Source organism: Mastigoproctus giganteus, chromosome 14, assembly GCF_048544385.1.
Source record: "Mastigoproctus giganteus isolate SK-2022 chromosome 14, ASM4854438v1, whole genome shotgun sequence".
In the NCBI taxonomy this organism is placed as follows: domain Eukaryota; kingdom Metazoa; phylum Arthropoda; class Arachnida; order Uropygi; family Thelyphonidae; genus Mastigoproctus; species Mastigoproctus giganteus.
The window spans coordinates 38,950,546-38,975,154 of NC_143588.1; the positions used below are offsets into that span (position 1 = coordinate 38,950,546).

Genomic DNA, 24,609 nt, shown 5'->3' on the forward strand with positions numbered 1-24,609 from the left:
CCCTGCAGATAGATAACATCTTGAATCTTTGTATTGAGTCAAGTTTACGCTTGTTCTTTTCCAGGATAGCCTTTGTACACCAAACTGAGGCTCCATAACACACAATTGGGAGAAACGCCGCTTTATAGATGAGTGACAAAGCTTTATGCTTCAAACCCCAGTCCGCTCTGCTGACTCTTCTTATCATAGCCGTATACTTTCGGATTTTTGTGGATAAGTACTTCAGATGAGAGTGAAAGGTAAGACCGGTGTCAATGTAGATTCCCAGGTATTTGACTTCTGTGTAGAGACGTATAGGGATGTTATTTAACTTCATTGTTGGAGGCCTGCGTATTTGTAGCTTTCCTTTGAGGAGAATCGATTTTGTTTTCTCACCAGAAATTGAGAGGTTGTGGAGTGCTGCCCAGTTTTGGAGCTTTTCCAGAGCTGTATTTGCTTTTGCTTCCAGTGCCGCTCGTGTGTCACCTTGCACCACCAGAACAAGATCATCAGCGAAGGCTAAGGGTCTGGCTCCACCCAGGTCAAACCCCAGGAACTCGTCCAGAACAATGGACCAGAGAAATGGCCCAAGGACAGAGCCCTGGGGGCAACCCCGGTGAACGCATCTTGTCATAGTCTGGTATTTGTTTACAACTTGTAATTTTCTATTGCTGAGATAGGATTTTAGACTATTGTATAGGTTTTTGGACGTGTTTGCCTGCCGAAGCCTCCGAAGGACACTGGGCCACCACAGTCGATCGAAGGCACCAGCAAAGTCCACCATGATGGCTAGAGTATACTTTGAAGTTGTATGTGTGGCCTGGGCAATCAAGTTGTGTATAGCGTCTTCAGTGCTGGAGCCTGTCTTGAATCCAAACTGACATGGTGAGGTGAGTTGCTTATCGGTATAGCAGATGGAAAGGCGATACAGCAGAAGTCGTTCTAGAAGCTTGGCCAAAACGGAGAGCAGAGCAATTGGTCGGTAGGAAGCAGGAAGTTGGGGCAGTTTATCTGGATTTTTCAGGATCAGCTTGAGAGTAGCAGTCTTCCAGGGTACAGGGAAAGTTCCTTCAGCAAGGCACCTGTTGAGGAGGCTCAAGAGTGTGGTGGGATAGACTTCAGCGAATATCTTGACTACGTCGACTTCGAGTAAGTCAGCACCTGGCGTTTTGCCATCTTTCATTTTAGCCAGAGCCATATTCATCTCTAACATAGTGAAGGGCGGTTCCGTAGCCTCTGGCTGATAAGCTTGATTACTGTCGATGAACTGCTGCTGCTCCAGTGACATCGCTGTAAATTCAGTAGGGTAAATGGAATCAAGAATATTGTTTATTGAGTCAGACCAGGTAAAGGTTGAAGAGCCATCCGGTTTGAGAGTTGTACTAAGAACCTCACCTCTAGGCAGCCTATTGGTGATGATGCGGAACACGATGCCCCATGGGTCTTCATTGCCAATAGTAGAGACCAGGGTGTGCCATGATTCCTTCTTACACTTACGAATTTCCTTGGTGTACATGTTTCTAACTACCCGATATGCCTCCCGGGCAGCTTCAACCTCATGTGGGGGAAGATGAGCACGTGCACGTTGGTAAGTTTTCCTGGCTTGTTGTGCCCTCTTTCTTAAGTCCCGAAGGTCTGTATTCCACCAGGGGACAGCATAGCGGTATGGCCTCCTACGCGGAATGGACAGATCACAGGCACTTTTGATGATGGTAGTAATATTGCGTACACAGTGATCTGGCGAGAGTGAAGCCGGTAGAGGAACATCATCCGGTAGCCTTCTGGACAGTTCCACAAGGAAGCGTTGCCAATCCGCTTTTTTGGTATTATAACGCACAATGTCCTTTGGAATCGATGCGACGCGTTCCACCGAGCGAACAAGGGAGAATGTGATCGCTCTGTGGTCTGAAGTGGTCCAGGACTCCTGGACCATCCAGCCGGAAAGTTTGTTGGCTAAGTCAGGCGTAGCCATTGTGATATCAATTTCGCTCTCCCAGAGTGGGCCACTGTAAGTGGGTAGATGTCCTGGGCGGTTTAAGATTTGTAAGCCTGATGTGAGGATAAGGTCCTCCAGTCTTGAGCCATTTCCTAGGGCATTCCTATCTGGTGCCTGACTGTGCCAGAGTGGCGAGCGACAGTTTGAGTCCATGCCTATCAGTAGATGCCCACCCGGGAGGAGCTGGAGTGCCATTTCAATCAGAGAGATCGCAGCAGTGATGTCTTCACCTGGATGGCTGTAGAGAGAGAGGATGAACAGTGATCCAAGAGATGTCATGATTTGGGCACAGGCACTGATGGAAGTGCACAGTGGGGTGATCTTGGTTGCTGTGATATCAGGGTTTCTGATGACAATCGCAGCCCATGGTTGGTCATTTGTACAGTGGATAATTTTATATGATGAGGGGTAGCCCATAACCACCCCAGAGCGAACATAGGGCTCCTGAAGCAGGATTAGATCTATTTGTTTTTCCTCAGCCTTTATCTTCAGCTGGTCTGCAACAACTCTTGCTCTCTGTGCGTTTAATTGTACAATTCTTATCTCTAGTTGGTAATTGGGAGAAGGAATCCTATCCATAATTTATTCGCATTTGGTAGAGACTCTTTACTTTTAGATAGACAGGGCAGTTGGTATCTCGGATGGAATGTTGGTGTGGAGCCTTTGCAGCCTTGCAATTTGCGCAGCTTGGCGGCTGATCTCTGACAGGACAATCCTTATAGTCGTGTCCCTTTTGGGCACAGTGGCCACATGTGGATTCACGCTGATTGCAAGTATGTGAGGTATGGCCAAAGCGGAGACACCTGTAACATCTGCGGACAGGAATATATTCTTTGAATCTATGGCTGTCCCATCCAATGAATATTCTGTTTTGAGCTCCCAGAATTTGCCATGCTCTGGTTGATAGTTCGATTACCCAGTTTACGTTTGTAGGTGACTTGGTCTTCGTTTTGTATTTCGGAATAATATCATCCACGCTAGCCTCATCTTGCAGGTATATACTTAGATTTTTATTAAAGATCTCGGCTTTGAGCTCCTCTGGTGTTAAGCTCTTGTCCACATCAAAGATCACAATTGAAGGCCCTTTTTTCTTTGGGGCTTCTGCCCTAAGCCCGAAATTTGTCATGTCATCATTATTCAGGATGGTTTGTGCCTCCTCCCTGGTGTCTGTTTCTATTAAGACTCCTGGATGCCTGGTCTTTCTAATACTCTTTATTTTTACAGTTTTCATCTGCTCCTTGAAGTTTTTTGTCAGTGCTTCCTTGACCGCTTCACTGGTATCTAAATGTGCGTCTTCCACTGGTTTAACCAAAATAACATGTGATTCAGGCTTTCTTACCGCATTTCGGTTTTGTACTTTTCCTGGTTGGTTAGGCACATATTGAGCTCCATTCCTCAACGCCGTTGAAAAGGAGCGGGAGCGTTGTTGCATTTGTTTTTCCCCCTCCTGTGTGAGAACTTCGATTTTTGCTTTCAGCCTCTCGTGGTCGACGTGCAATTTTTGGACCACTGTCTCCATTTTACTGAATATCTCTATCACGTCAGTTCTAATGGCAGCAGTAATTCTACTTGATTGCTTAGCCATGTATTTTTCTAGGGTTCCTCTAATGGCAATAATCTGTTCCACTGGAGTCCCAGTCAACGGGGGAACCTGGGTAATAGGGGGTTCCTGACTCTTTTTTCCTTCATGCTCAGTTTCCTGACTCTTTTGTTCTTCATGGTCAGATTCGCTGAATGATTCATTGGCAGCCTCTTCAGAGACTTCCTTCGTTGTTGGGACGTCTGTAGCAGACCTTCTTCTACCCTTCTCTTTCTTCTTGGCCTTGGTCTTTGTAGGTTTATTCATACCTTGCCCAGTTGCCGGGGCCTCATTCCTTGAGCGGATTGGGTAATCCGTCTGTCCCTTAACTATCAGTTCAACTTCAGTGTCGCTCATGTTGTTTTAGTGGGTATCTGGATTAACGAGAGGAATACGGATAAACGATTTTCTACTCGTAGTAAGTTGAAGCAGAGCTCGTTGTAATTGCCAAAAAACCACAAGTAAGTGGTCAAATAGGGGCTGAACTAAGTTGGCGATTTTTTGGAGGCTGACTTCAATGTTTTAGAAAAATATATTTACATACATTGAAAATAAATGATCAAGTAGGGTAAATTTGTAAACTCTGGAGATAAATTACCTTATTGTATAGCTTGCCCTTCTTAAGTTCAAACAAGTAAACAACAAACACGGTGCACTATTAGCTACTTTCTATTTCCTGAGAAACAAAAGGCAGAGGGTTGGAGCCTTGTTGCTCGAGGCAGGGATTAGCCTAATTGCGAGTACGTGCAGCAGGGTGGCATTCGCTCTAAGTGCTATGATACACGTGCATCCGGTCACTACTGCTAAAGCATATAATTATGTCTATCTAAAATTATCAAAAGTAAGTTTACCTCAAAAATTCGGGGCCGATAGTTGGAACTTTTGTATAGATGACATCTTTAGCTTTCAGGATATCCGAAATAATCTACACTTGGTTGCATAATTGCACTTGAAATTAAAGGAAATGTAAGAGCACAAAATCACTAGACTGACACACTCACTGACCCGACTCCTTTTGGCACAGTTCGTATATCGATGCATGCTCTTCGTGCAGCGACTACTGCTTGAATGAATAAACCAGAAATTTTCCCTCTCCTCTAGCGAATTGACGAACAGCGCCGTGTGCCGACTTACGATGACGTTTCCGGTTATGGGTTCCTATGCATTTCACATTTCTTTAGATGTTACCTACCTCCCCTAAATGTTTGTACCAATATTTTTGAGACACCCTGTATATAGACTCTGGCATGCATCTGATCAAAGACGTATTGGATGACATCTTGTAGCATAACATTCTCTATTCCAGGTCTGTTCCACCTGAGCTCTCATTTGAGGGATCAATGCAAGTATCAAATTATTTGAGGCGAGTTTCCTTCCAATCAAGTCTAGGGTTAATCCAGTGATTATAGAAGACATAACTTGAATTCAGACCCAATCAGGTAATGTTAGCTGTGTGTGGATGGACATTATAAAAATTAAAAGACTACAAAAAAAAATTCACCATATATTAATGGAGTTGGGGGGGTGGGGATCCCTGGTGCACTTGACAGTAGACACTATATCCACATTCATCAAAAAGTTCAACTTATTCACAATATCACAGAATAACATTTTGCCTTCTTATAAGCTAACTATAGAGAAGGAGGATGTCCCCATCTCCCCCCCCCCTTCCTTTCACTCTCTCTGTCTGTCAAATGGACAAACACAGCAATTTGTTTTCTTTTTGGCATCATTATAATAATATGATAAATTTTAATCAAAATAAAATTTATAATATTCTTTGTAAATAAAGTAATTTTAACTAAAATTTACTCACAAACAAACTTTAATACTGAACACTGTATCAATTTCCTTGAATATTTATTCATTTATTCTTATAATCCCTCTTAATATTATCAATTATGGCCAAAATTGGATCTTCCTTTCATGGTGTTCTGTCAGCTCCTTTAGCATATCTGTTATCAGAAGGCAGAATGCAATTCATAGAACAGAAAACAAATGAATGTCAGCAGGTATGTTCTTAAAGCAATAATCACTTATCAATAACAATTTCATAGCTTCTGACTTCAACATGAAAAGCTGGCAGCTATGAAACTGTTTGCTGCTATAAAAAAATAAAATGGAGATTGGAGAACTATGTAGGAGGAAAATGGATTTTGACCGATAGAGGCAAAAACTGGGACTTTTTTTGAATTCCACTTCACATTCTTTGTGAATAAACAGTAATTTCAACTCTAAAATTTTCTCACACACAAACTTTATATCTCTTCTAATACTGAATCACATTCCTTGAATATTTAATTGAAATTTCTATAAATATTTCCATAAAAATTTCTGTAAATATTTCTATAAAAATTTTCTATAGTAATCACTATAAATGAAATTTCACTGACAACATGCATGTTTTCTTTTAAAATACATGCCACAGCATTGTTTACTTGTAATATTAAACTTTTAAACATTAGCTTACCTAAGATTTTTCAGCCTTTGAATTTCTACTTAGATTGTTAGACATCAAATTATTATGACTGCTTCAAGAGAGATAAGGTTGTAGACATTGCACTCTTCAGAAAGATCAAGTCAAAGTTTTGTTAATAACAATGACACTAATGTATACACTTGGATGTGAACAGTATTTCCAAAGCTTCAGCAGAAAGAGATGTAAGCTCTGTTTTTAAACCAGACAATGTTCTTTCATAGTCAGCATTACTATGAGGATTATGTTAAATTGATAAGAATGATTTGTGATTATTTGTTACATTTCAAACTTTTCAGTTTCAAAACAATGACCATTGTACATCAGTTCTGTCATATTTTATATTAGCTTCTGGAAAGTTCTGGTAATGATGTTGATAGAACTTCTTTAATGAATGTCCCAGACACAAACAGTATCAGAACCTAGAATATTTAAAACCATGCGTGGGTTGATGGCTAAAGACAGAAAATACTTGTTGACATTAGACTTGAATTTATGTAGATTTTAATATTTTTTGGGAAACACATGTGAAGAAAGTGTTCCCAAAAGAAATAAACAAGGAAGAGAAAAAGTTGAGTTTGGAGTTGGACAATGACTGGATTCTGTTCAGAAGAGAGTGGGTTTGTTTGTTTGTTATTTGGTTTTCAGGAGCATTAGTAACTAAGGCCATAATTGCTCCGGGAAATGCGGTGGTCATTCCCTGACCTTTCACAGCATCCTCCGTATTTGGTGGTGACAGGCTCGAACCCCAGTCTAATCAAGAAGCGTGTGCTATGCACTGCTGCTCCTTCCCACCTGGCTACACAGGCGCCAGAAGAGAGTGGGGAATTCATTGCCAATTCAGAAAAGACATGCAGTAGACACTGAAGTCTAAGAGAAAGAGAGGAGAAACTTTGTAAAAGATGAGTCATTAATTAACCTGATGGTCCTCTTTTAAATAGAGTCCAGAAGCTTGAAGGGAGATTTTGGGGGCAGCACCACTGCAGATGTGGGAACAATATTCCATGGCAGAGATTTGTACAGGGTGAGTAGTTGTTTAGAAGAATGCTGAAACACTGAAAAAGAATACCAGGTCTTTTTGTTTTTTTTTAGATATGGAGGAGGCTGTTGTTGTTATTTGATTTTTAGGAGCATTAGCAACTAAGGCCATATTGCTCTAGGGATATGCGGTGGTCATTCCCTGACTTTCCGCATCCTCCCTATTTGGTGGCTCACGGGCTTGAACCCCAGTCTAATCAAGAAGCATGTGCTACACACTGCTGCTCTTGCCCACCTGGCTACGGAGGTGCCTATGGAGGAGGCACAAATATCTGTGATATGCTTATGCCCAAAGAGAGAGATCACAAGTCAGGGTAATCCCAAATAAACACTGTGATCTTGACAAGAAATCTGAGTATCACTGAAGCTGATGCATATTTTATTAGATAACTGTTAATTATCTTCACTCTCTCTCCCTCACTTTCTTTTTAATCGCTTTATATATACATATTAAGTTTTCAAGGTCGTTTAAAACTAGGTAACAAACCTCCACGATAATCATAATCTTATCTGTGTTATATAATTGTAAACAGTTTATAACGAATGGCAGCACAAAACAAAAGTGATTTTAAAATCATAGGAGAAGGAAAGCTCAGGCATTGCCTCCAAGGAATGTTCTCCTTATTAGGCTTGCAAAGCTGACCAAAAAGTGTGGAAATGAACAGAAAGAGCCAGAGAGCCATCATCCTAAAATTATTAATTTACCACAGTGCAGCTAACAGTTATAATAATCATGAAAACCTATTGTGGAAGTGTTCCACACTTCATCCCCAAACCAACTTCTTACCCACTATTGTATCTATGCTCACTTCAGTTTCCTTTTCCCTTAAAATAAATTCACACCAAACCTCTAGAGAAATATCTACAGCTATTATTATTTTCAGTAATGTGCTATAACATTACAAGGAAAACACTTGTATTCCTGAATTTATCAAACATTCAAGAATTTTTTAGAAATTCTCTCCTAGCCGCAATGTTATAAACAGTTCCACAGAGTAGGATGCAAAAATTTATTTAATCCACAATGTAGCTAAAATCAAGGCTCATTTAAGCATTCTCTGGGCTTAAAGCTGAGCGCAATTATTTTTACCTCTAGATGGCCTAAATATATAAAATAAATAGTAATAAAAGTAAATTTTGGGGAACCTCTACTGCAGCTGGAGCTGCATCCCCCAGCCATCTTAAATGGGCCCTTGCTAAATATACTATATATCTACAATAAAAAACAGTAGAAATCAATGCTACTGCAATTAACAAAACAAAAAACAACAAAAATGAAAAAATACATGCATTGTAAAATACACAGTCATTAAATTTCTTTGAATGCAATGTTTGCAGAGATTTCATTTCAAAACTATAGAAGTTCATAATATACTGCTACAAATATTTTGCAGTCACAATAATTACTTTGTATTATTAGTAAGTTTATCAGAAGGTTCATGTGATTATACAATGCTATTACAGAACAAGATTAACCCACTGGTAAATGGACTTTTTGTACTCCAACAATTATTAAACCTACATTAAAGAAGAATTGGCACAGATACAGTGCCAGAACTACCACAGTGGTGGGCCTGACACCAAAGAGGCAAGAGTATGGATGGCTGGTACCTTTTGCTTGCAAAGGCCATCTATTCTTGTTCTACCTCTACACCTGCCAAACATTTTCAAATTTTGGGTTTACAAAAACCGATATCCTCTAGAATTCTGATCTAAGACCAACGATATTGAATTAGATGATATGTGAAAAAATGTAGAAGATAGTAAAACACCAAAATAGAAGCAATGGTGATTTTTTCTATTAAGTTTATTATTTATACTAATTCTTCTGGAATTTTTTTAAAATTATTTTTATGATTTTTTTGCAATTTAAAAAAAAATAATTTCACTCTAATACTGGATATCCAAGAAAGAATAAAAGCAAAATAATATAAAAGCATTTGGGTACATTTTCATTTATATGAAATTTTCAAAATTTATAAATTTTGAAAAAAACTATAACTTCTTAGAGCACACATAGTGCTGATAAATTCAATCGTGAAAAGGCTACCTCTACCTATAATGAACTTTAACTAATTATTAGATACCTCAGACTACCAGTCTCTTTTGATTCCTTCCCCATTAGTGTCTGTTCCTGAGATCTAGTAAATGATCTGTTGGTATCCCTCAGTTTCTGCAAAGCAGTAGCTATCTCTCCCTGTCTTTTAATCAGTCGCCTAGCCTGCAATGTCAACTGCAAAAAAATTTGTGAAATCTCGTGAATCAATACACAAAACTTTCTCTCAGGACATAAAACACACAACTTTTTTTTGTATGCAAAACTTTCTATATTAACAATATGGAATTAAAGTTGTTACATTTCACATTTTAGCATATTTTATGGCTTATTACATTTGCTACACAATCATGAAAATCTATTATTTAATATGTAATGTATAAATGTAACACTATCACTAAAACGTTCTATTAAAATGTATTCTCTGTATTTGCAGTTTAAGAAAAAACAATAAAAGTCAATGGTCTAATAAAGTAGAATGCAATTGACATTAGCAATTAGTAGTCATATGATGCAAAAAAGCAAGTCAGCCAAAAAAAAAAAAAAAAAATTTCAAGAGTTGATTTGCTTGAAACGTTTGACCAATTCTTCCTTGAATTTATTTAAGCCATCAACTTCCATAACAAAAGATGGAAGTTTGTTTCAGCAATCAACCATGAGCTAGCTAAAGGCAAACTTCCCAACATCTATCCTACAACAGTCTTTCTCAATCTGAATTTATGCCCCCTTACAATTCTGAGCAAAAGAAAGTATCCCATCAGCATTGAGCTTGCTCAAACCATTCAAGGCCTTATACACCTCAATCAGATCACCTCGCAGGTGTGTGGTCTGCAGATGCTGCAATTTTCAGAACTTAAGCCTTTCTTGTTCTGCTCAGAACAAGATCCTTTGTTGCTTGCTTTGTTCTGCTCACCAAGCTGGTTGCTATTCTCTGTACTCATTCCAGCAGTTCTACATCCTTCTTAAAATGAGGCTTCCGGACCTGTATGCAGTACTCAAGGTGTGGCCTGACCACTGCCTTATACCAGGGGTGGCCAAAGAAGTCGATCGCAGCTTTAATTTCGGTCGATCACGACGAATTTTAAATATACATAAAAACAAGATTAGTCAAAATCTAGAGATTATTATTATGCATTCCACTATATACGCTTATTACAAATCCGCTGAACCATGTGACTACTCTTGTCACTGCGCAGCCCTAGGTTTGTCTAGTGGAAATGCACGCAGTTAGGTTGTGGAGAATACAGTGTATGCATTGAATTTTTATTTAGCTTACTTAATATTAATAACTGGACAGTACTTATACATTAATTTAATAACCTTTGATTTAAAATTAATACTACAAAAAAGAGCAATACGTATCATTTTCATCAAGAGTTGGAACTAGAACACATTTTTATGATGATAAAAGAAAAATGTTCGATTTGCAATGCTTCCGTGGCTATACCCAAAAAAGGAAATTTAGAAAGACACTTCAACACGCTGATTAGTAGTATTTCTGCACGTAAATATCAATTTTTGACAATGGCTAAGGATCTCAAAGGGAAAAAAAATGCGATCATTTTGCAATTATGCAAAAGATCATTTGCAAAAATGTCCTGTTTTTGAATTTAATAGTGAGAAATATGTTTCTAAAATTGAGAAAGTTGTGACGATTTTGAAACCAAATTCAGTGATTTTAAAACAATTGAAGACATGGTTCACTATATTCCTTATCCATTTAATGTCGACTTAGATACAAACAAATTGCAGAAAAAAAATCACTGAGATTTTTCAAACGGAGAAAATATTACTTGAAAATGAAATTATTACATTGCGAAACAATATCTTCCTAAAAACCACATCATCAGAAGACAACATTTGGAAATATGTTTGCCGAGAGAAGTACTGAAATGTAAAAAAATGCAGTGAACTTTTAAATTGCTCTTTTGGTTCCACATGTCTATGTGAATTGGCCTTTTTCTATTTGAAACAAACAAAGAATCGCTCTACTCTTACAGACTTGCATATGGAAGATTCTTTATGGTTGGCCTCCCCCAATTTTGAAAGCTTGGCAGATGACATGAAGACACAAACTTCACATAAATATAAATTTTAAATAAGTATGAATTTAAAATAAGAATTCTGAATTGTATTTAATTTTAAAATTTATAAACAACAATTTTCAATATGTGTTGATTAACTTTTTTATCCATGTGTAATAAAATTCTTGAAATGGTAGATCGCGGCACATTTTGAAGAAAAAAAAGTAGATCGCATCACAAATTAAGTTGGCCGCCCCTGCCTTATACAAAGGGAAAATCACCACATTGTACCTACCAGCAAAATTCCTGTATATCATTGACAAAACCCCATGAGCTGTCCTGGCAGCCTGTCTGCACGGTTCAGAGTACCGCACAGCTGGAACATTACTCTGGAATTACTGCTATCCATATGCAGTAATTTGCATTTGTCAATGTTAACCTTCAGTTTTCACCTCTCAGTCCATTTGCTCAACTTTTCTAGATAATGCTGTTGCAATAGTGTATTGTCATTACATTCATTAACAAACCCTGCCAACCTTCATATCATTCAACAAACTTGGACATTAATCCTGATATACCTTCATCAATATCATTCATAAATACATAAATGACAATGGGCCAAGACCTGAACACTGGGTGACTCCACTAATAATATTAGTCCATGAACAGCAGTGTCCATTGATTACCATTCTCTGTTTTCTCCCACTCAACTGTCCTTTTATCCGTAGCAGCAAATTGCCCTTAATGCCATATTACTCCAATTTGTACAGTACTCTTCCATGGTTCACTTGATATCAATCGTTTGACTGTAGATGATCAATCTCAGGTATCTGCCAAACTACATGAGTATTTTCAATCTACATTCACACATCAGGAGCTATTCAAGGAGGAGAAGAGTAGATGTTTATCAAACTCTCAGGAAGTTAAATGATTTTGTAATAACTGACAGCAAAGTGGAGGAGAAATTGTTGAAGTTAAATAGGGTTGATGGTATCTATCCAGTTATAGTAAAGACAGCAGCAAAGGAAGTATGAAAACCCTTAGCCATAATTATGAGAACATCCTTGGACTCAGTTGAAGTGGACTGGAGATGTGCAAATGTATCAACAATTCACGAAGGGGGATCAAAGGGTGATACGAGTAATCACAGACCTGTAAGTTTGACTTCTGTTCCACAAAAAATAATGGAGTCACTGGTTAAAGAATCATTACAGGATCGTCTAGACAAGACTGCAGTAATAATTCAGACACAGCATGGGTTTGTTCAGGGGAAGCCTTGTCTGACCAATTTGATTGGATACTATGACGTGGTCACAAAAGAACTGAATGTGAAAAATAATATTGATATCATATACTTGGATTTCAGGAAAGCTTTTGATACTGTTGCACATGGAAGATTACTATTCAAATTGAAGTAGTATGGCATTAAGGGTAAGTTGCAACAATGGATAAAAGGATGGTTGAGTGAGAGTGGTAATCAATGGACACCACTTTTCGTGGACTAATGTTATCAGTGGCATCCCCCAGGTTTTGGAGTTTGGCCCATTGTTGTTTTGTATATTTATCAATGATATTGATGAAGGTGGTAGATGACTTTCATCAACCAGTGAAATACCACCACTTTGCTTATTGGAGGCTTGAAGTGGTGAAACCCATGTTTAGTCTCTAGAGCAAAGTTTCCGGCATCCCCCTCCCCCTATACTTCTCCTTCAATCCATGCATGGTACTAAGTACTATAGGTTTTGATACCTTTTGTGTTTGGGGTTTTCATAAAAAAAAAAAAAAAAAAAATATATCAAAGTTTGCAGATGATACAAAGGTTGGCAGAGTTGTTAATGACAGTATGCTGCTGGAACAGGATCTGGAAAAGTTGGGCAGATGGGCTGAGAAGTGGCAACTGAAGTTTAACATTGACAAATGCAAAGAACTGCATGGGGATAGTAGCAAATGTACCAATTGGGTAGTACAATCAGATATGAAGTTTTCTGAGTAGTGCAGACATGCTGCCATTTTAGGTTATGGGGGCTTGTTAATGATATACAGGAATTTTGCTAGCAGGGATAAGGAGGTGATTATCCCTTTATATAAGGCAATGGTCAGGCCACACTTTGAGTGTTGTACACAGGTCTGGAAGCCTATTTTTGGAAGGATGTAGAGTTGTTCAAAACGAGTACAGAGAAGGGCAACAAGACTGATGAACAAAGGTGTGCTCTTATGAAGAAAGGCTTAAGTTCTGCAAACTAGAGCATCTAGAGACTAGGCACCTGCGAGGTGATCTGATTGAGGTGTAAATTCCATCAGCATTGAGCAGGCTCAATGCTGATGGAATTCTTGCTCAGATTACAAACCTGAGGGGGCATAAACTGAAATTGAGGAAAGACAGTTGTCAAATAGATGTGCAGAAATTTGCCATTAGCCAGCGGGTAGTTGATTGTTGGAACAAACTTCCATCTGTCATTGTGGAAGTTGATAGCTTAAATAAATTCAAGGAAGAAGTGGACAAACGTTTGGAGTAAATGGATTGGTGAAAATGAAAGGGTTTTTTTTTTTTTTTTTTTGTTTTTTTTGGCTGATGCTGTATAAGCTTGCTTTCTTGCATTATATGTATCTAGAGATGCTAAATGCTAATGCACATCAGTATCAAAAGTTTTCCAGAAATCCCAATATATGATATAAAAATTATTTTTTGTATCCAGTTCTGTTGTGATTATAGCAACCAATGAAATTGGTCAGACAAGACTTCCCCTTAACAAACCTATGCTTTGTCTGAATTATAACTGCAGTCCTATCTAGATGATCCTGCAGTGCTCCTTTAACCAGTCAACATTATTTTCCCGAAATCAGAATTTAAACTAATAGGACTATAATTACTCATGTCACCCTTTGATATCCCATTTGTGAATTGGGGATACATTTGCACATCTCCAGTCTGTGGTGACCTCCACTGAGTCCAAGCATGCTCTCATAATTATGGCTAAGGGTTTGCTTGCTTCCTTTGCAGCCTCTTTTAATATAACTGGATAGATTCCATCCACCTTTTTGAGGTGCCTTTTTTAAGTTTCACTTCAACAATTTCTCCTCCACTTCGCTCTCGGTCATTACAAAATCATTTAGCTCCCTGCTAGAGTTTGATAAGCTTCTGGCCTCCACTTCCCTACAGAATTCCTCATGTGTGAAAGTAGATGCAAACCCCTCATTCAGTTTGTAAGGTACCTGGCAAAACTGAACGGGATCAATCTACTGAGAATGATCATGAATAGTCGAACCATTGATATGAAGTGGACCAATCTGATTCATCACCTTCCTTCTAGAGTTTACATAAGTAAAGAAGTCTCTGCATCCTTTGCTATTTCTTGTAATCTGCCTTTGCTTGCCTAAACTCCTTTGTGACTTGATTTTGGTTATAGACTAGCTTATATCTACCATTCGCTTCTGTGTCATCTGATAATTTATATGCAATCCATGCATTTTTCTTCTCTGCCACGAGTCTCATTAGTTCATCTGACGTCCATATAGGTCTAAACCTTGAATAGTATTTCATAGTTGACACAAAAAGCCAAGAGTACTTCCTTGAATACTTCTCATTTAGAATTTGGTGTTGTAACATCATTAGTTGGTCCCACTGTATAAAATTCAATAACTGTCTGAGACCACTGTAGTCACCTTTAAGAAAATACTCTTTCCTTTACCCTTAATGGTAGTTACATCTTTACGGAAATTCCACATCAATACACTGCGATCACTGCCACCGAGTGGTTTCTTTATCTGCAGATTCTTAATGCATGAATTGTATTTAATGAATGTTAAAATTAGTCTGTGTAAATGATAATAGGAGAAATACAGTATGCTAGTCAATGAGTTTGAGAACTTCAGGAAAGGAACTCAAAACCTTGACAATAACTGGTTGGTGGAATCACAAAGGTCAAGAGATATCTAGTGCTATGTTCAAGTTATTCTTTGTATGACTATATAAGTAAGTTTACACAACCTCACATGTTTGAAAGCTGTGAATATGGTGATTCTTGGCACTCTCATAAGCAACTACATGGAATGTGTTAGGGTTATAAAAAACATAAAAATAGACATCTCTGTATATAAAAAGACACATCTGTATACTAATTCTAGGAGTGTAGTAAGAAATCTGATTGATAAAAAACTATTAATTACATTAATCACTATTAATATGAAGTATTAGTTATATTAATCTGAACAGATGCCAACAAACAGAAATATTGTGTTATTCCAGTATTCTAGATGCAAATTTTGAATATTTTAAACTGGACGCAATTTCTGAATATGAAAAATAAAACGAGTACAAGGAAAAGTACAGAAGGGGTCAGAGGTTATACTTTCAACTCAGAAACACAAATTCAAAACGAGCAAATAGAATAGATTAGGAGTCTCAAGATACAGATACTGAGTCTGTCAGTGTTGCATGCATGATGGGCAATAGCGTAGCTACCCTTTTTCGGGCCCGGGGGGCAAAGAACATGTTCGGGCCCCTACTTAATTAATAAAAATTGCAAAAAAGAGGAGACAGCCAAAGACACCAAGGCAATTGCTTGCCTGCCTAATGGTAGCTACACCACTGATGATGGGAGTACAAAATTGAGATTGCAATTGTCCTTGCACTGTATGAATGTGATAATTTTTGCAGAATACCAGAGTGGATTAGCAGATGTGAGTATAATACCACAGCAAATGTCCACAATCCAGAAATAGATTGTGAATTGTGGGTGAGTGCTAGCAGAGGAACAGTGAATTTCTCAATCAAAAAAAGGTAAACTGATGCCATATCAACCCACTGCAGGATGGAAAGCTCCTCGGCAATTCATGTTGAGGGAATTGAACCATAATCTGCCAAGCTGGTCCAGTGCGGGTTGGCAGATAAACTGCATTTAGCAGTCAGGGACTCAAATCCTGAGCTACTCAAAGAGCATCTGCTACTGCACTCCAGCTCGAGACTACTCGGCTACGGCGGCTGTCCTTTCTCAATCAATTATAGGTTAAAATGCCAATAGGGCACAATATTACTCATCTCTTTTTTATTAAGAATTCAATTGATGATAATTTTTAGCTAAAGCAGCTTTCATAGATAGTAAAGATATTATATTAAGATGAGATACATCTAAAGAGGAAACTAGTATCACGGGAAGGGTTTCAAGTTATTTGTGATCTTAAACAATACATTAAAACCTCATTAACTCAAAATAATACGGGGAAGGAATGATCCAAAATAGCGAAAAGCCTAAATTATAGAATATAATTATACACAAATATTTTCATATGGAATTTTAAGTGACAGGAAGGAGCCAAATATGTTGATACAGAAAAAAAAATTAATAATAATAATATACATTCAAAACAAACAGATTACAAATAATGGTTACTTTTATTCTTTCTTTATATTATTTCTTTCCTTTTACTTTTAGCTAGCACAGCAAGACCTGGATTACAAGCCCTAGATTGCACAAGGTTCATTGGGGTAGAATTTTTCTCAGTGTGGTCTGTGCTTCCTAACAGGAGGGACTGCTTCTACAGGGATGGGATACACTTAAATAGAAAGGGTGTAAGAATATATGCTGATGCTATCGAAGCAGTGTTTGGTGGGTCAGAAAACTGCTAGGTTGGGGGATAATATATAGACAAATGGATAAACAATAGCCGCAGGTAGAGGTGAAAGTGATTCTTGCACTGCTTCTATAGAAATGTGCAGGAGAGCGAAAAGCAAGGTGTTGGGAATTTCAAGCCATCTTAGAAGAGGGAACTACATGGACTATGTTAGGATAACTAAAAGTAAAATAAGTGCATGTATACTTGCGTATACGGCAAATAAATTTGAACTGTTGGTCGAGTCATGAAATGCAGACACTGTGGGGATATCTGAGACATGGTGTTACTCAGATATAAGGGAATTAAGAATTTCAATATGGGGAGTAATATTTTAAATAGAAAGGACACGAGTTTTGGGTCATGTGGCCCTAGTGGTTGCCCACAACTCATCTTTTCAGAAAGGACACACAGGAGAGGAAATTGGGGGATATCCTTGTAGTTAAGAAGCACACAAAATCTAAGGCAGTACATCCAGGCGACATGGCTGGCCAGTGCAATGTTGAGCCAGTTGTTGTAACATAAGTGCTGAGAAAACAAAAATGAAAGTAGCAGTGTGTTATAGGCCAAATGACTGATGAGTGCGAGAAAAAATAAAACTATATAGAGAAATAGGGTGGGAAGCAAAATCAGAATTTATAATAGAAACTTTTAACTTTACATAATAGAATTTGTGAGCTGGTTACTCAACCAGCAAGACTTTTGTGGATTTATTGGATGACTGTTTTCTATGCAACATGTTAGAGAGGGAACAAAAGAGAACAATATTCTTGATGATTATCAGCAACGATTCTTCATACATTAAGAATATGCAGTAAAAGAGCCACTACGTGGGCAGTGATCACAATGTATTGATGTGAGATTAACTTAAAGATGTAACTATTATCAAGAGAAAACAAAAGTATTTTTGCTTTCTTAAGGCAGACCACAGTGGTCTCGGACAGTTTTAAATTCTAAACAGTGAAACCAACTAATAATGTTACTAACAACAAATTCTAAATGGGAAGCATTCAAAGAAATAATCATAAAAGTTATGAGGCTTTTCATACCAACTAAGAAATACGATTAGACCTAAATAGATTAGCATTAGCATTAGTAGAGGCATATGATGCAAGAAAGCAAGCTTATTCAGCATCAGCCAAAAAAAACACACTCCCATTATCATGGGAGATGTCAGAGGATGTAATGAAACACAAGGAAGTGAAGAAAAATGCATGGAATGCATACAGCATTAACATTAGTAGAGGCATACAATGCAATAAAACAAGCTTATGCCGCATCAGCCAAAAAAAAAAAAAAAAAACCGTCCCCATTTCATCCCTCTGTTTGTTCCAAATACCTGTCCAGTTCAGCCTTAAATTTATTTAGGCTATCAACTTTCACAACAAAGGATGGAAGTCTGTCCCACCAATCAACTACCCGCTGGCTAAAGGCAAACTTCTGCAAACCTACCCTACAACCGTCCTTCCTCAATTTGAATTTAGCATTAGTAGAGGCATATGATGCAAGAAAGCAAGCTTATTCAACATCAGCCAAAAAAAAAAAAAAAACACACCACTCCCATTTCACCCCTCCATTCGCTCGAAATACCTGTCCAGTTGAGCCTTAAATTTGTTTAGGATATCAAATATCAACTTCAACAACAAGTGATGGAAGTCGGTTCCACCAACCAACCACCCGCTGGCCAAAGGCAAATTTCCGCACATCTCTCCGACATCCGTCCTTCCTCAATTTGAATTTATGCCCTCTGAGGTGATTATTCTGAGCAAGATGAAGAATCCCATTGGCATTGAGCATGCTCAAACCATTCAAAGCCTTATACACCTCTATCAGATCACCTTGCCGGTGCCTAGTCTCCAGACTCTGTAATTTGCAAAACTTAAGCCTTTCTTCGTAAGAGCAACCCTTTGTACCATTCACTAATCTTGTTGCCCTTCTCTGTACCCGTTCCAGCAGCATTACATCCTTCTTGAAATGAGGCCTCCAGACCTGTATACAGTACTCAAGATGTGGCCTAACCATTGCCTTATACAAGGGAATAATCACCTCCTTATCCCTGCTAGAAACATTCCTGTATATCATTGACAAGACACCATGAGTTACTCTTGCAGCTTGTCTGCACTGCTCAGAGAACTTCATATCAGCCTGCACAATTACCCCCAGGTCCTTTTCATTCTCCACCACTGTCAGTGTAGTACTGCAGAGTTGATACATTGCTCTGGGGTTACTGTTTCCCATATGTAGTACTTTACATTTGTCAATGTTAAACTTCATTTGCCACCTCTCAGCCCATCTGTTCAACCTTTCCAGATCCTGTTGCAGCAGCATAGCGTCAGTGGTGTCCTTAACAACCCTGCCAACCTTTGTATCATCTGCAAACTTGAACATTAAACTTGATATCCCATCATCAATATCATTCATAAACACCGAAAACAACAACGGACCCAACACTGAACCCTGAGGAACTCCACTAATAACATTAGTCCACGTTGAGCAGTGTCCATTGATTACCACTCTCTGTCTTCTGCCACTCAACCATCCCCTTATCCATAGCAGCAATTTGCCTCCAATGCCACACTGCTCCAATTTGTGCAGCAGTCTTCCATGTGCAACAGTATCAAAAGCCTTTCTAAGATCCAAATATATAATATCAAAGTTATTCCCTGCATCTAGTTCTTTTGTGACTACATCATAGTATCCAATCAAATTGGTCAGGCAAGACCTGCCCTTAACAAAACCATGCTGCGTCTGAGCTATAACTGAATTCTTGTCTAGATGATCCTGCAGTGCTTCTTTAACCAGTGCCTCCATTAATTTACCTGGAACAGAAGTTAAACTAACAGGTCTATAATTACTTGTGTCAGCCTTTGATCCTCCTTTGTGAATTGGGGTTACATTTGCACATCTCCAGTCTACGGGTACCTCCCTTGAGTCCAAAGAAGCTCTCATAATTATGGCTAGGGGTTTGCTTACTTCCTTTGCTGCCTCCTTTAATATAACTGGATAGATCCCATCCACCCCAGGTGCCTTTTTTATGTTTATCCTCAACAATCTCTCCTCCACTTTCCTCTCAGTTATTACAAAATCATCCAGCTCACTGCCAATGTTTACTTTACCTATTTCATTCTCCTTCCTGAATAACTCCTCATGCGTGAATGTAGATGCAAAATAATCATTTAGATTGTTAGCCACCTGAGCAGGATCCTCAACTGTTGAACCATCAATATCCAGTGGACCAATCTGATTCATCCCTTTCCTTCTTGAGTTTAAATAGGTAAAGAACTCTTTTCTGTTTTTCTTTGCATCCTTTGCCAAGGATTTTTCGTAGTCTGCCTTTACCTGCCTAATCTCCTTTGTGACTTGGTTACAGACCAACTTATATCTATCATAGGCTTCCATGTCACCCATTAATTTGTATGTATCCCATGCATTTTTCTTCTCTGCCACATGTCTCATTAGTTCATCTGACAACCATTTAGGCTAAACCTTGAACAATATTTCTTAGTTGGTATGTAAAGCCTGGTAGCCTCCAAGATTAGTTCCTTGAATGCTTCCCATTTTGAGTTTGCTGTTGGTAACATCATCAGTTGGTCCCACTGTACAGAATTTAAATACTGTCTCAGACCATCATAGTCTCCTTTACGAAAACAAAAACCCTTCCCTTTGCCTCTGATGGTAGTTACCTCCTTGAGTAAATCCCACTTCAACACACTGTGATCACTGCCACCTAGTGGTTCATTTATCTGTAGATTCTTAATGCATGAAGAATCACTACTGATAATCAGATCCAGAGTATTGCTCCCTCTTGTTGCCTCACGAACATGCTGATGTAGAAAACAATCATCCAATAAATACACAAAAGCCTTGCTAGTGTGCGAGTGACCAACCCACAAATTCCAGTCAATATCTGGGAAATTAAAATCCCCCATTATAGGACTCTCTGATTTACTGGCCCACTATTTCCCTGTACAATATCTTATTATACTCATCAGAGTCATTAGGCCTATAGCACACTCCTACTCTCAATTTTGATTTCCCTATGCTTATGTCACACCAAACTGACTCGACACTGCCCTGTCCATCGATGTCGACTGGCTTCACTTCCTTGGACTTTATGTGTTTCTTAACTAATAGCATAACCCCTCCTCCCCTCCTGTCCTGTCTATCCTTTCTATACACATTGTATTCCCCAAATTCCAGTTCCGCATTCCTTATATCTCTGTGACACCACGTCTCTGATATCCCAACAATATCTGCCTTTGATGTTTTGAGCAATACCTCAAATTCATCAAATTTATTTACCAAACGCCTAGCACCGCTGTACACGCAGGTATACATGCACCTGTTTCTATTCCTAGCTACCCTAACACAACCCATGTGTTTACTTGTACCGCAATGACTCCCAGCAGTCTCTGAAATATCCTGCATCTTGTTTTTCAGGCTTCTGCTCATTTCAATAGAAGCAGTGCAAGAATCACTTCCACCTCTGCCAGTGGCTACTGTTAATCTATTAGTCCTTGTATCCCCCCTAACTAGCAGTTTTCCGACCCACCTAACTCTGCCTCGACAGCATCAGCAAAAATTCTTGCACCCTTTCTATTTAAGTGTATCCCATCCCTGTAGAAGCAATCTCTCCTGTTAACAAGTACAGTCCAGGCTGAAAAAAATTCTACCCCTTGAGCCTTGCACAATCCCTCCAGGGCCGAATTCATCGACAAGGCTCTCATCATATACTCCCTCCTATCGTGTCTGGGCAGAATTGCAGACACTTTCAAATTCAACCCTAATTCACGGCTTTTTTTCAACAGTGACCTGTACTTGCTAAGTAATTTCGCCGGTCTCCTACTCTTAATATCATTTGTGCCCACGTGTACAACTATATCACCTTTTGTGCCCTTAAAAGATGATATCCGCTCTACAACGTGATCAACCTTTGCCCCTGGCAGACATACCCTGGATTTATGCCCTCTCAGGTGATTATTCTGAGCAAGAGAAAGAAACCCATCAGCACTGAGCATGCTCAAACCATTCAAGGCTTTATACACCTCTAACAGATCACCTCGCTGGTGCCTAGTCTCCAGACACTGTAATTTGCAAAACTTAAGCCTTTCTTCATAAGAGTACCCCTTTGTTCCATTCACTAATCTTGTTGCCCTTCTCTGTACTCGTTCCAGCAGCTCTACATCCTTCTTGCAATGAGGCCTCCAGACCTGTATACAGTACTCAAGGTGTGGCCTAACCATTGCCTTATACAAGGGAATAATCACCTCCTTATCCCTGCTAGAAAAATTCCTGTATATCATTGACAAGACACCATGAGCTATTCTTGCTGCCCATCTGCACTGCTCAGAGAACTTCATATCCGCCTGCACAATTACCCCCAGTTCCTTTTCATTCTCTACCACTATCAGTGTTGATACGTTGCTCTGGGGTTGCTGTTTCCCATATGTAGTACTTTACATTTGTCAATGTTAAACTTCATTTGCCACATCTCAGCCCATCTGCTCAACCTTTCCAGATCCTGTTGCAGCAGCATAATGTAGTGTCCTTGACAACCCTGCCAACCTTTGTATTGTCTGCAAATTCGGACATTAAGCTTGATATACCATCATCAATATCATTTAAAAATCTAGAAAAGAATAATGGACCCAACACTGAACCCTGAGGGACTCCACTAATAACATTAGTCCACGATGAGCCGTGTCCATTGATTACCACTCTCTGTCTTCTCCTACTCAACCACCCCTTTATCCATAGCAGCAATTTGCCTCCAATGCCACACTGCTCCAATTTGTGCAGCAGTCTTCCATGTGCAACAGTATCAAAAGCCTTTCTAAGATCCAAGTATATAATATCAAAGTTATTCCCTGCATCCAGTTCTTTTGTGACTGCATCGTAGTATCCAATCAAATTGGTCAGGCAAGCCTTCCCCTTAACAAAGGGCTACTCTCGTTCTCAGTTTGAGAACGAGTGTAGCCTGTGCGGATGTAGCTTTTTGCCGCTCCTGGAACAGAGAAGTTTTTTCTGATTTATTTCTGTTTTATTAGCTTAAATTGGCATATTAACGTATTTTCTAGAGTAGCTTTATATTCCTATTTATGATACTTGTTTAAAATAACTTAGAGATTTTGTAGGTATTACTTAGTATCGGTAAGGGTATCAAATCCACGTGTTGACCGTTCGTAAATTGCCGCCATTGTAACGCGATACAAAATATCTCAAACTAGATAGCATAAGCTTAATATAGTATAGTATAGTACATAATATTGTCAATTAATCAGTAAAATCTATTAATCTTGTTGAACTTCATTGTCAATTTAATTGTACTTTTAACTATACATATAACGACTTAGGTTACGTAACATAAATAATTAGAAAAATAAATAATTAATACTTAACTTGATACGGAAGTTATATAAAGGGATTTCGTAGATAACACTTGATACTGAAACATAAATACAGTAAACCCCCACTATTCGCGGTATCTGTATTCGCATTATTCTCGCGATCGCAGATTTAATATAAAATGAAACCTGAAAAAATGTGAATTTTAAAGCGCCATGAACATTTTCCGCCATAAAAAAAAAACATCGGCTTGGCTAAAATTATCTTACCCGGTCAAACAGAGGTCAGCGGGTGGAGGGAGAGGGGTGACGAAACCTTCCATTACAATTCTTGTAATGGAAGGTTTCGTCGTTTGCTTTTAATTTATATGCTTATAAATTGAATAAATTTATAAATTGATATGCTTACAAAAGTGATAAATCTACCGTTTTGCAGTGTAAAACAGACTTTTTCAAGTGTGTTAACGGAAGAAAGTGACTTTATTGTGGACAAGTTCTTTCTAACCTGTACAAAAATATGGATACGAATAAAAAGGGAAATGTGAAAAGATCAAAGGTGATGACATTAGCGAATAAAATTGAGTTATTAGACAAAATTTCTAATGGTGAAAGTGTCTCCTCAGTGGCAAAACATTATAAAATCAATGAGTCAACGGTACGATCAATCAAGAAATTGGAAGAAAAAATCCGCCATAGTGTCTGTGAAAACGCGCCAATTGCGTCAAAAATTTGCTCTGTAACTCGTGATGTTAAATTTGAAAAAATGGAAAAGGCTTTAAATCTGTGGATAGAAGACCAAACTCAAAATAAAATTCCGTTAAATTCACTCATTATTCGTGAAAAGGCAAAATTCCTTTATCAACACTAGCGAAACTGGTGATAGTACTGGCAGGATACGTTTTTTAGCTAGCAAAGGCGCTGGTTTGAAAGATTTGTTTGAAATTTCTAATAAATATTACATTTAATATTAAATTGTTTCTTATTTTCATTTTGATGCCATATGCTTGCATTTCACTATGTACTTGGTTGGTTATTAGGAGCATTAGCAACTTAGGCCATATTGCTCCGGGATATGCGGTGGTCATTCTCTGACATTTCCACATCTTCCGTATTTGGTGGTGACGGGCTCGAACCCCGGTCTAATCAAGAAACGTATGCTACGTACTGCTGCTCCTTCCCACCTGGCTATGGAGGTGCCTTTCACTATGTACTGTGAATGTACATAGTCATATTATGAAGATACATATAATACATACATAGACAAAATTTTAGACTAGTTTTTCTTATATATTTCATACTTTGGAACGGAACCCTTTTATTGCTATGTGAGCCATAATTCAGTATTCACGTTTTCAGTATTCGCGGCATTTCTCAGGAATGTAACCCCCGCGAATAGCGGGGGTTTACTGTATAGGGTTATAACTGTGTTGGGATACAAGTTTAGGGTTTTAATTTTGTATTGAAATTGAAATTTCATTGAAATTAAATCGAAATCATGACAAAACCA

At 38.5% G+C, this 24,609-nt stretch overlaps 1 protein-coding gene across 2 annotated transcripts in view; it reads right to left on the reverse strand.

The window, feature by feature from the left end:
* LOC150075072 (uncharacterized) overlaps nucleotides 1–24,609 on the reverse strand; it is a 366,189-nt gene that overhangs the window by 70,039 nt on the left and 271,541 nt on the right. For both annotated transcript variants that reach the window (XM_090388223.1, XM_090388222.1), the window contains one exon: nucleotides 9,156–9,301. In XM_090388223.1, the coding sequence (XP_090244349.1) occupies nucleotides 9,156–9,301 (146 nt within the window). The remainder of the gene's footprint in view (nucleotides 1–9,155; nucleotides 9,302–24,609) is intronic.